Source organism: Dermochelys coriacea, chromosome 4 (genome assembly GCF_009764565.3).
Source record: "Dermochelys coriacea isolate rDerCor1 chromosome 4, rDerCor1.pri.v4, whole genome shotgun sequence".
NCBI classification, from domain to species: Eukaryota; Metazoa; Chordata; order Testudines; family Dermochelyidae; genus Dermochelys; species Dermochelys coriacea.
In genome coordinates, this window is record NC_050071.1 from 98693689 (window position 1) to 98706001 (window position 12313).

Below are 12313 nucleotides of genomic sequence, written 5' to 3' on the forward strand. Positions count from 1 at the left end.
TCAACCTAGAAGGAATGTCAGCCCTCTTTGTTTCATCCAAAGATGTAAACCAGAAGTACCACAGTTTATTTTAACTAAGCTACACCAGCACTAGGTTTTTTCAACCTCAAATTACTCTGTCTCCACTCAGGGGACAAGCCTTTCCCATCATAGCTAGATATAGGACTATGGAAATAGGTTCTCAGGATAGAATCTGGACAATGATGCAGATATCATTTTTTTACGCGTGTGTATCTTTTCCTTTTCAACCACAAACTTTGCATTTCAACCACCATCAAGAAGCTGAACAGCAAGATACCTTCAAAGCTCAGTTTGGAGCTAATCTTGATTGTCAGCAGGTATAACTATTGTCACTCACACGGCTAACCTTCACTCCTCCCATGCAGCCCTATCCATCGGAAGCAATGTGCTTACAGGCACCACAGCCTGATTAGAAGGGATCTAGTCCCAGAGTCAACATTTTCTGCTTGGTAGTTGATACCAAGCCAGCCCTGCAGAGTTTATTGAATATAATTTATCCTCCTCAAATCAGTATAGACTTTCCTGGTTCTCTTGATGGAAAACATGTGTTTAATTATGACTAGGTAAATTATAATTAATTACTATTAGTGTATTGCTAGGCTATAGTAATTACCAGCCTGGATCAGACCAGTGATCCATCTAGTCCAGTATCCTGTCTCCAATAGTAGTCAGTTCCAGGTGTTTTATAGGAAGATGCAAGAATCCTGAATTGGATAAAAATGGAAGAACAATCTACCCCGGGGGGGGGGGGGGGAAGGGCAGTTTCTGCTTAAACTCCTCAGTTAGGGGTTGGTTATGTTCTAAAATATGAGGGTTTCTATAAATAACCCTATCTAGTGTAACTGTGGATATATTTTGGAAACAGAAGGTTATAAAGTAACTATCATGTTTCAGTGAAACATGAGACTCGCCTCTAAGATGCAATTATAGTGAGGAAAAACTATTGGAACAAAATAACTTTACCTCTTCACTTTCTTTTCAGGCTTTACAAGTTCCTTAGTTCTCTCCTGGCTACTCTGCTGCTTTGAAAAAGGAACTGGAAGGAACTGTTTAACACTTGGTCCAGGCTGATTTAGAAAAGCTCCAGTTCTTCTTGCCATCATGTCATCTCTTCTTGGATCTGGAATTCTCACTTGGTGTTTTGTCCCACCCCTACTTTGGTCATGATCTTTCAGTTTCTCATGGCTCTCATCCCTTGTCACATTGCAGCCCACGGAGACAGACGAAACTGTTCCGTGATGTTGTTCCATTGTGCAATTCAAGGGAAAACCGCTGCTGAGGCAATTTTGGGTACCATTACTCAGAAGACCATTGAAAAAGATGGAAAACTAACATTTTTAGCAGCAGTAGCACAGGAACTGTGAACAAGAGGCAACTATGGTGAACAGCATGACATATACTATTCTTTTAAGCAAATGAGGAATTAGATTTTTTTATGCGGCTCATATTTACAGGTAAGCAATTACTCATTTAGAAGTCTTAATAAAATCTGGTTGAAGAACTATGGATTGTCCAAAACCCCCCTCCAAAAAGATGAATAACCATGTTCATGCTAAACTGCAATTAGCAATCCAAGTCATTATGTGTAATGAAGAAAACAAGCTGTTTCATGTTCACAGGATGCATTCTTGTAAGTAATTTCATGAGCTGAATACATGCCACAATTGGATATGAAATGAGTAAAATGCATCCTAGCTTCTCTCTCTCCCTCTTTAATTTTTTTTTAAAGGAGTAGGACAACATTACAGACTGACCCAGTTAGCATTACACGCAAAGCAAGCAGAAAGCTCTGGGTTTTGGCATCCATTCTCTGACCTTTCTGCTTTCTGTGGAGTCTTCAAGTCTCTCTTATGAATTACTTCTTTCTGTTGCTGCAGCGGATGATGGGCCACTGACATGGGAGAATTTGGCATACAAACCGGGCTAGTCTGCCTCTGAAAGATTCCCAACCTTCTAGTCATCACATCATCTCTCTGACTGTGTGGTGAACTCCCATCAAGCTCTTCCTCCCTGCTTTCATGCCATTCACTCACTCTGCGTGGAGTTTGGTTCTGAGAGACAATACAGGCAGCCAACTGGATTCCTTGGCAATATTCATCTGTACCTGACCTTGCTACTTCACTAGTAATACAAGATTATTGAGAGCAAGGGGGAAAAGAGGAGACGGATAATGAAAAATTAGTCCACGGTGAAGTGAAACATATGAAAGTGGTAAGAAGAGAGATCCATTTCATTTTTATATCTAATTTTACTAACATTTCAGAATAAATGAACTTAGTTGACCGAGTAATTTGCTAGTGGTGTCAACCAGCAGTTTCTTGCTATGATGACAGGCTGAATGATTAAAGAAACTGAAGCCAATTAAATGTAAATTCTGGTCAAAGTGTGTAACTTCTTAGCACTGTAAGTCTTTCCTAGTTAAATGCCAGAAACAGAGTCACATAACTGGTACAGCTCACTTGTAACAGGCATACTTCAGAAGATTTCAGAGGTCTTCAAGGGAAAAATAAAAACAATCTTCAAGGGGGGAAAAAAAATCAGTATTGCCAGAACCTGGAGTGAAAGCTGCACTACAACTTCAAATACATAAGTAGCCTATGAAACAAAGCCCTTGGAATGCAAAAAAGAAGCAGGCATAGCTAATAAGATCCCTTGTGTAACTAGTGATTTGATACCGACCAAAAATTCAAGTGTGACTCTCGGAATAAGTTTGCACAATGTTGCTCTGCATGACCCTCTCTCTCTCTCTCTCTCCTTTAAATTCTGTGAAGGCATCAGATAATTTATTACAGCTCCAAAAATGCTGAACGAGCCTGTGTTCATAAGGAGCTCCTAACTACATCCTGCCATCCTTCCCCATGCAAATCAGCATCCCGCAAGAAGCAGCTTCATTTTGGATTCAGCAATCTGTTTCCTAGACAATGACATTAAATACTGTGACAGGGTGGGCCAGATGGCTATAGGAGAGTAATTGAAGGCAGATATATTAGCCCAGGCTAAGAAGGTTCCTTTTCCCTGGATAAGGTAACAGGGAAGGTTCCAGAACAATCAGGAACCTTCTGGAGACAATTAAGACAGGTTGATTAGAATACCTGCAGCCAATCAAGAAGCTGCTAGAATCAATTAAGGCAGGCTAATCAGGGCACCTGGGTTTTAAAAAGGAGCTCATTTCAGTTTGTGGTGTGCGTGTGAGGAGCTGGGAGCAAGAGGCACTAGGAGCTGAGAGTGAGAACGCGGACTGTTGGAGGACTGAGGTGTACAAGCATTATCAGACACCAGGAGGAAGGTCCTATAGTGAGGATAAAGAAGGTGTTGGGAGGAGGCCATGGGGAAATAGCCCAGGGAGTTGTAGCTGTCGCACAGCTGTTCCAGGAGGCACTCTAGACAGCTGCATTCCACAGGGCCCTGGGCTGGAACCCGGAGTAGAGGGCGGGCCCGGGTTCCCCCCAAATCCTCCCAACTCCTGGTCAGACACAGGAGGAGTCGACCTGGACTGTGAATTCAGAAAAACGGCCAAGCTGAGGGCTGCCCTGATGCTCCAAGGTGAGCAAATCTGCCAATAAGTGCAAGACCCATCAAGGTAGCGCAGGAACTTTGTCACAATACCTGGAATCATTTTGTGGCCTGGAGACTTCATTATTATGTCCAATGGTAGTGAGGCTGCAGGCAGTGGCAGATGCAAAGGTTTCATGGCAAGTCTGTGTCTCAGCACTTTCCCTCCCAGTCTCCTCTGTGATTTCACTGTTGGATGTGGCCCTGGCAATACAAAGCTTCTCCCATTTCTGTTGATCAATCTCAGTCACTGGCCCAAAGTGCACAAACCTCTGCTTGGGGCTAGAAGCCTTTTTGTATGCTCTTGCTTTGCGGCTAGCAAAATCATCACGAACAGCTGCTTCCACTGCAATTTCAGCAGATGGTTCAGGATCCTGGGAGCGTTTGAGGTTTTCTTCACTAGTCAGAACCAGAAACAAAGGAATCAAAGGAAGTTACAAGACAAAAGAAAAACCAAGAACAAAAATCACAAATAGCCTAGCAAACATCTTAGTGTGTACTGAGGGTCTTAGATCCAAAGCCAGAGCATATAGAAGGAGGTAAACTGTCCATATGGGTGGGAAGCCAAGAGATAGCATAATTCCTCCAGAGAAACTGTGGGAAGCTTGCTCTCTGGTGGCCCCTCCTACTTTTTAGGAGTGAGGTATAGGACACAAATACACCCCAGGCACAAGATGTGGATCTACAGCCACACCCAAATCTAATTAGACATGTCCCCATGTGCTGTTGGGCAGTGCTAGCAGACCCCTGTTATTCTCAGGGAATACAGATGGCCATATAATAGCTGCTTTCTGCAGTGAAGCATTTAGGTGCTCCCTATGCCTTCTTAATACAACGCCACAAAAAACCCCCATAATTTGGCCCTGAAATATTGTGGTGTGAACAGTGAAGCCAAGGATGAAAATGGAATATGAACGCCTTCAAATTCAAGTGGGGGTGTGAGACGAAACCCAGAATCCTTGCCTAACCTTAACCATTGAGGTTATAAATTGAGTCTAAATTGCAGAAGGGGGATATTTTGGATGTGGCCAAAATGTGAACAGAGTTTGCAGGATGTTGGCATCATCACACTCAAACTTCAACCCTATCACAAATCTGGATGAGTGTTGCATCTCTAATTTGAGCATGTCTGCAGTAGTTTACAACTTTCTACTCATAAGTAGTACTATATACCACTATTGCTTCTATGAGATCAAAGGACAGTTAGTGTGGTGGCTTATATTAGGACTGAAATCACCCAATAACCAAGCCAATGAAAAGATGACTACATTTGGCTAGAAAATGGAATGCCTACCACTAGGTAGGTGAGGGGTTGCTATCCTTTGCTGGAGGAGTTCCAAATCACTTGCTTCAGAGTAGCAGCTGTGTTAGTCTGTATCCGTAAAAAGAAAAGGAGTACTTGTGGCATCTTAGTCTCTAAGGTGCCACAAGTACTCCTTTTCTTTTTACAAATCACTTGCATGCATTAGTAAGGTGCTTGAACTTATATTGCATATTTGTTAAACTCTGGTTTTGTATTTAAAGAACCATTTTCAACACAGCACTATTCAAGTAAAAAAGAAAGCCATTTGAGACATTCAAGCAATATTAACTCATATTTCCCACACTGCCATTCCAGCTTCATCCATGACCCTGTAAAACAACATACCTGAGCTCCTCGGACACTTTCAGTCTGTCCCATGTCTCCAAATCTGCTTGTGTTATAGAAGCTTTCACAAACACTGGAGATTCTTGTTGCTGGGTAAGGTTACTTTGAGTCTTTCGTTTAGCTAGGTCATCTCTTTGAATATCAGGCACTTTCACCTGCTCTTCCTCCTCCGACTCGAGATCCTGAGACTGCAGGAATGGGTTTTCTTTATGTGTAACAATTTGCCTCGCTGATGCCATATGTACCTGGTTTGCTCTAATTTAATGCACATTACAAATCAGCAAGAAAAAGCATTTTGGGGAGTTAGACAATGATAAGTGGAATGTCAATAATGGCAGTTCAGAGTACAAGAACAAATTGAAACGATGAATAAAGTAGAAAGGCTGGGGTTTCTTTGAGCAAGCATGCAATCAATTGAAACTGGGACTGTTTCGTGTAGACTACCCTGTGAATTCTAATGAGACACTCTCATTGGATGATTATAGTTTTGAGTTTAACCCAAACAAGTACATCTGGAATCACTGCAACAGTGTTTAGTTCAGTAATGAGGTTCATTCTGATAGGTTATGATGTCCAACTCTCATACTATTAAAGTTATTGTAATTATTGCAAGTTTCATTCCTGAATGTACCAGAGCTGGAGAATTATTATTTTTAAACCATTATAGAGTAATGTCTATAACCTTTGCAAGATTCCAAATTCTAGAATTCTAATGTGGTATATTCTCCAGATGCCCTTCCAAGACATTATTCACATGTCAGATTGCTTACTATGAATGTCAATGTGCCAGATTGTTACGGACTGGAAGGAACATTTTATAAAACTGAAAACAACATGAACTTATTTTAAAAAAGCTCGGAATGTCTGAGTTGTAGGTAGACAGATTCTAATGATAGGCTTGCTTAATGTTACCTGTATTAGTTCAAATTTAGGATTAAATATAGATCTGGAGATCTAGTGTGAAAACCCACAAATGATAAAATAGAGTAATATAAAATAAATATTTGTATTTCGTTCCATTTTTTCATTAGTGCGTTTTTACACTAGACCTCCAGATCTATATTTCTTTTATATACACTCCCCATGCTATCTAAAAATGCCTCATGTAATATCAACAAACAAAAGCAGATATGCTTATTTTCTACAGAAGATGGTTGCTTCACAGAAGTGTCTATAGCATAGTTAACTTTTCTTAAACCAAGTATAGCACTGGATTGGAGAGTTATTAAGTTGGAACCAATCTGTCTATTTCCAAAATAATGTTAAACAAATTCTGCCACTAATTACATGGTCCCATATCCCATTTAGTTCACAGAGTGCTGTACATGTATAACCTAGCAGAGGATTTGGCCCTTTCTTTACACAGATTCAAAGAATAGTGTTAAATTTAAAACCATATATAATAAAACAAACATTTCCTTATTTATATCACAAATTTTCATTAGATTATTGAATTTACTCTCTTTAGATTTTACATTCTAAAATTTACTTTTCACTATTTATATTCATTGCCGAATTTCTCTTGCTTTGGACACTGAAAATATGCAGTGTGCTTTCCTTTTTTTTTTTTTTTTTTTAAAGTGTAAGTTTCTAATCAGTTTCACTTTCCAGTTCTCAGGTTCTAGTGCAATTCTACAATGTCTCAACTGAAAACATTAGTTTTTTTTATAAAAAGAAATTTTCCATTACAATTTTTAAAAATAATGGAGAATTTGTATTGATTTTATGGATATTTATTTATCCATTATTGAACTTTTGGGCCAGATTTGTCTACCAAATAACAGTATTTCACATAGAATTAAATATTACAATAGTCAGAGAAAGGTAGTATGCACACCTGGCATATTCCTGTTTTTCCTTCTGTAATGGCTTTTTAACACCTTCCAGTTTACCTTTGTCTTTATTTGTACGGGGCCCAACTAAAAACTGGTTAAATGACACTGTAAGTTTGGGCTGATTCAGTCTTGCTCTCCGGGCTGCAAAGTCATCCTTTTCTAGATCAGGAACTCTGCACACGGCTTCATCTTCTGATCCAGAATCCTTCCCTTGATAATGCATCATAGAGGGTTTCTCCTTGTGAAGGATGATATCTGGGGTAGGTTCACTATCTTCACATATTTGCTTTTGACTGACACAGAGCAAAATTAAATGGAGTTCCAGATGTGGTAAGGGGGAAAAGCCAACATTTATTTCCAGGCCATAAAATAAGTGCTGTTAGTCAAATGTGCTCAAAGCAGCTGTTAGTTTAGATGAGGCCTTCATTTATTTGTTTAGGGCACAATCCTGCAGACCCTCCACGAGGAAAGCTCTCATAGAAGTTAACTGCAGTTCCAAACATGAACAGTTAGAAGGATCAGGCTTTTAGGCTATTATTTTAGCCATGGATGGAAACAGACTCCAAATTATACATTCAGTGGTGACATTATTCTTAGACACTGTTATACTAAAGCTATTTTCATTTACCTAAACTACCAAGCTCATTTCTGATCATTACTGTGGAATCCTCAGATACCTAGAATTCACCACCTAAACGAGACTGCCCACTTTTCTGTACCCTGGGCAGTCATTAAGACTGGTCCTTTCCCCTTCCCCCACCCCGCCCACCACAGTTTGATTTTTCCCCTTTTTCAAAAGAAATTATCTGCTTCTTGTTTTACAAGTAAGTAGAAATGAGCCCCTCTCTCTCTAGACTTGGTGGATTTTGAAGGATAATATCAATGTTTATGTTTAAGCATTTTTTCAATTTTTATCAATTTTAATCTTCATAGTTGTGGGAAATTATGGGGGTGTCAGATAATGGAGGATGTCAGACAATAACTTCTTAATTATAGTAGACACAGATTCAAAAAGTTAACATTTTATAACCATTAAAACACAAACTGCCAACCTCACGTCAAAATATACAAAATCCTTAAATCACTTGAATCAAACTCTAACAAGTTCTCAAGCAATTTTCTTACATTGCCTCTCTAAATTTTGATGATCAATGGAAATATTTTCATCTGTTTTTGTGTGTACGGTGAAATAGATACTTACCAATAAAAATCTAACCCTTCCAAGCAGGTCTTTGAGACACAATGTTGTGTTCTAGTGGTCCATTAATACCTGCATCCTGGAGACGGTGCCTTCAGTCACCTTATACCAATATTGATGTACTAATAATATGGCAATATGGCTCTTGGACACCAGAAAAATATTTCTAAATTATGCAATAGGCTCATCCAATTTGAGTCACTTTTTACAAGAGAAGATCATGAAGAATAATTTACATACTTCTATCCCCACTGGAAAAAAATATCAAAAGCTTATTTTTCTAGAAATCACTAGAAAACTAGACATGAAGACTCGAGTGTTGCAAGATAGGTCAGTATAGTAATATTACTAGGTTCAGATATCATGCCTCTTGTTTTTCATACTGCACACCTTCTAAGTCAGAAAATATGGTAAAGTGAAGACACTAAAATAATGGCAACAGCTCAAGAGTCCATATGTTCCCCCCCCCATTTTACAATCAATAGTTAAAATTGTTTATTGTAATTTTTTTAAATTTAAGTTTTCTGAGCATTGCAAACCCATCTTTAACTCCGACTATCAATAGCCCCAGCTGCCCTTTCAGCAAAATGTTAACAGTCCCAATTTAGATTTTAACACAAAGATGTAATAGAAGGTTTCCATCAGGCCACAGAACGGCACTGAAAAGTCAGCCAGGCATAGAACCATGAATGCAGGAAAGCAGTTAAAAACTGCCTTTCTTTTCCCTGAGATGCTCGGAGGTGTCCAAGTCACTTTCAGGTTTTCATCTATTTGTTGGCACAGAGTTACTGTGCTTCTAGTTATATTGGTAATATTATCCAGTATTCCAGTCCTTCAAATCCAAGGCCACTCAGTGGGCAGTGATCTTCCAAATCCAGTTTTATAATTCCAAGAAAAGTTTGGAGGAATCAATTATAGTTTTATGCATCATAGATGATTCACATACTTGTTTAAAAAGCAGATGTTCTTCACCTTCCTGTGATTATGAATAGTTTAGTATGTCAGTAGATCAAGACTGTTTAGTATGTTTATTTAAGGAAGCTAATGTAGTTATGCAAGGAATGTAGCATCAACTAAAAGTCATGCAATGGTTTTATGCACCGTTGGAGTGAGAGCAGTTCTTGCCTTTGTGAAGTAAGAGAGTTCAAGTTCATTCAAAGAGCATTTTGTGCCCCATTAGGCATTTCCAGCATGGACATGCAACAGGAAATGCCACATTTAGCTCTTTTTAATTTTGTGTTTTATGGATTAATAATGAACACAAAGGTTGTGGAATCTATCTAGATATCCATGGCACTTATATGGCTTCATTGCTATGGTATCTGAGCACCTCACGATCTCTAATGCATTTATCCTCAGTACCAGTGTGAGGTAAAGTATTTTGCAGATAGGGAACTGAGGGACAAAAATACTGAATGACATGCCCAAGGTCACACAGAAAGTCTGGTGGAGTAGGGACTGAACACAGAGGTCTCCTAAAATCCTAGCTTACTCGCTAGTACCCTAATCGCTGGACCTTCCATTCTAAGGAAAAATTGAAATTCTTCAGGAGAGTACATTTCGATTGGTAACATTCTGAAGGCTACTCAAGTGTCAGATTGTTTCCACCAATTTCAGACCAGTGAAGGGAATGAAAAAATAACACCACCTAGCCAACAGCATGCTGTGTACCTCATGGGAGGGAGATGTTCTTAGTCAGGCATTTAGCAATCCAAGTATTTAATGAATGCACAGTATGAGACGATGTGAAAGTAATATAAACATGGTTTTACTGTCACAAGCTTGGCATGATTACATTACTCATGGGTTACAGAGCCACGTGAGTTATATAGGTTTTCCCAAAGGAGCAACAATACGATTTATACTACATTACAATATCACAATTTATTTTTGGGCTGCATGGGTAGGGGAAAGATCTTTGTATTTAAATGCTGTTATCTTCCTTTAGATACTACAGAAGTAGCAATGGGTGAAGTGGAGTTATACTCACAAGTGCATAATAAAATAAATTTATACCATGCCTTGTGAAATGCAGGAGTCCCCATAACATTTATTACCACCACCTCTATCAGTGGTATTCTAAATGTTCGGACAGAACCCAAATTCCAGTCAAGGTGTCTCACTGAGGGTCCCTCCAACTTAACCCACCTCATTTTCTTCCCTCCATCAGTCTCCCTGAATTATTTTCAGATAAAGAAGTAAGCCCTTGTTGGGGGATCCAGAAGCAGTATTTTCAGAAAATGATTTCCAATGTAAATACCATTTGGTAAAAACTGGGAATTCCTAGACAAAAAGTTTGATTGCACCCCAGAAAGGAGGATGGGCAAAGAAAACCCACCACGCAATTGCTATGGAATGCCTCCAGCTCCCCCGCTCAATCCAGACCGACTTTAGAAAGTCAGGTCCCTGCCCTAAAGAGTTTACAATATAAAAAGACAGACAGACCGACCAATACACAAAAGGGTACAAGGTGTAAGTGAAATGATCAAGGTGTTTGGCCACATTTTGATAACACAATTTATCATTATCTACAGGATCATAAGCTCCTTAGGGCAGGGACTGTCAAGCACAATGGGTCCTGGTCCATGACTAGGGCTTTTAGGTGCTAGGGTAATACAAATAAATAGTAATAGGCTGTGAACGAGCAACACATTTAAATACTTGCTTAAGTGCTAGCTAGTCTGCGGCCACAGTGTATCCCCAATGCCCTTCAGGTTTTACATTATTATTGAGGTAATATCTTGTAGGCACCACAGTGGATTTGGGTCATCAGAGGACTGGAATATGGAAAGGCTGGTGCCTTGCATACCAGCTCAGAAAGAGTTTTCATGGGTAAAAAATAGTGTTCAGGAAAACAGAGTTGTGGGAGAAACATGTAGGCTGGCATCATGGGCAGATCAGAAGGGATGGGGTGGATGTGATACATGAGGGAGGGGAGGAAGTTGCTCCCTTTGATGGACACCCAGCCTGCCAGTTAGCTGTAAAATCCCTCTTGGTCTGTTCTCTGCTTGCTTTACCTGTAAAGGGTTAACAAGCCCACAGGTAAAAGAAAAGGAGTGGGCACCTGGCCAAAAGAGCCAATGGGAAGGTAAAACTTTTTGAAATTGGGAAAGAAACTTTCGCTTTCTCAGTTGTTCTCTAGGCTGCAGGGACGGAGCAGCAATGCTGTGTAAGGTTTGAACCAGGTATGAAAATTCATTTTCCATACCCAGAACAAATTATTTGGATAGGGAATGTTTAGACAGACACAATCAGGTTTATTTTTTATTTTGGCTTGTGGATCTCCTTTGTGCTAACTCCTGATGCTTTTGTTTGCTTGTAACCTTTAAGCTGAACCCCCCAAAAAGCTAGTTTGGGTGCTTAATTTTTGGAATTGTTTCTTTTAAGATCTAGCAAAAAGCCTAAGTTCCAGAGGTAATTCTTTCCTTTTTGTTTTTAATAAAATTGACCTTCTTTTAAAAACAGGATTGGATTTTTTGGTGTCCTAAGAGGTTTGTGCATGTTCGATTAGCTGGTAGCCACAGCTAATTTCCTTAGTTTTCTTTCTCAGCTCTTCCCTGGTGGGGGGGGGGGGAGAAGGGGGTTGGAGATGAAAGGGCTTCAGGGTGCGCCACAGGAAGGAATTCCCAAGTGCTTCTTCCTGGGTTCAAAGGGTTTTTTTGGTTTGGTTTGGTTTGGTTTTGCATTTGGGTGGTAGCGTTTACCAAGCCAAGGTCAGAGAAAAGCTGTAATCTTGGGAATGTAATACAAGCCTGGAGTGGCAAGTATTAATTTTTAAAATCCTTGCTGGCCCCCACTTCTGCACTCAGAGTGACAGTGTGAGGATTCAGCCTTGACAGGGGAAAAGCAAAGAGAAACCAGAATAGGTAAGTATGGAGGAGCAGAGTTATGTAGGTCCTTGAATGATAGGATAAGAATCTTGAACTTGATGTAGAGGAGAAAGGAGAGCCAATGGAAGAAGGGGAGTCAAAGGAGTGATTCAAAGATGGGGCAACAGTGAACAGAAAGATGACAAAGTCGACCCCTCTCCCTCGCTTTTCCCTGAAGTTTGCCCCATCT

At 39.8% G+C, this 12313-nt stretch overlaps 1 protein-coding gene across 11 annotated transcripts in view; it reads right to left on the bottom strand.

The window, feature by feature from the left end:
• The window catches only part of LIMCH1 (LIM and calponin homology domains 1), a 305875-nt gene that overhangs the window by 85882 nt on the left and 207680 nt on the right, over window positions 1-12313 (bottom strand). Inside the window, exons 10-14 of one of the 11 annotated variants that reach the window (XM_043513925.1) lie at window positions 7059-7349; window positions 5222-5476; window positions 3628-3972; window positions 1837-2142; window positions 985-1293 (exon numbers count right to left, since the gene is read on the bottom strand). The exons of the other annotated variants lie outside the window; for them this stretch is intronic. Of the exons in view, the coding sequence (XP_043369860.1) occupies window positions 985-1293; window positions 1837-2142; window positions 3628-3972; window positions 5222-5476; window positions 7059-7349 (1506 nt within the window). The remainder of the gene's footprint in view (window positions 1-984; window positions 1294-1836; window positions 2143-3627; window positions 3973-5221; window positions 5477-7058; window positions 7350-12313) is intronic. 11 annotated transcript variants of the gene reach the window in all.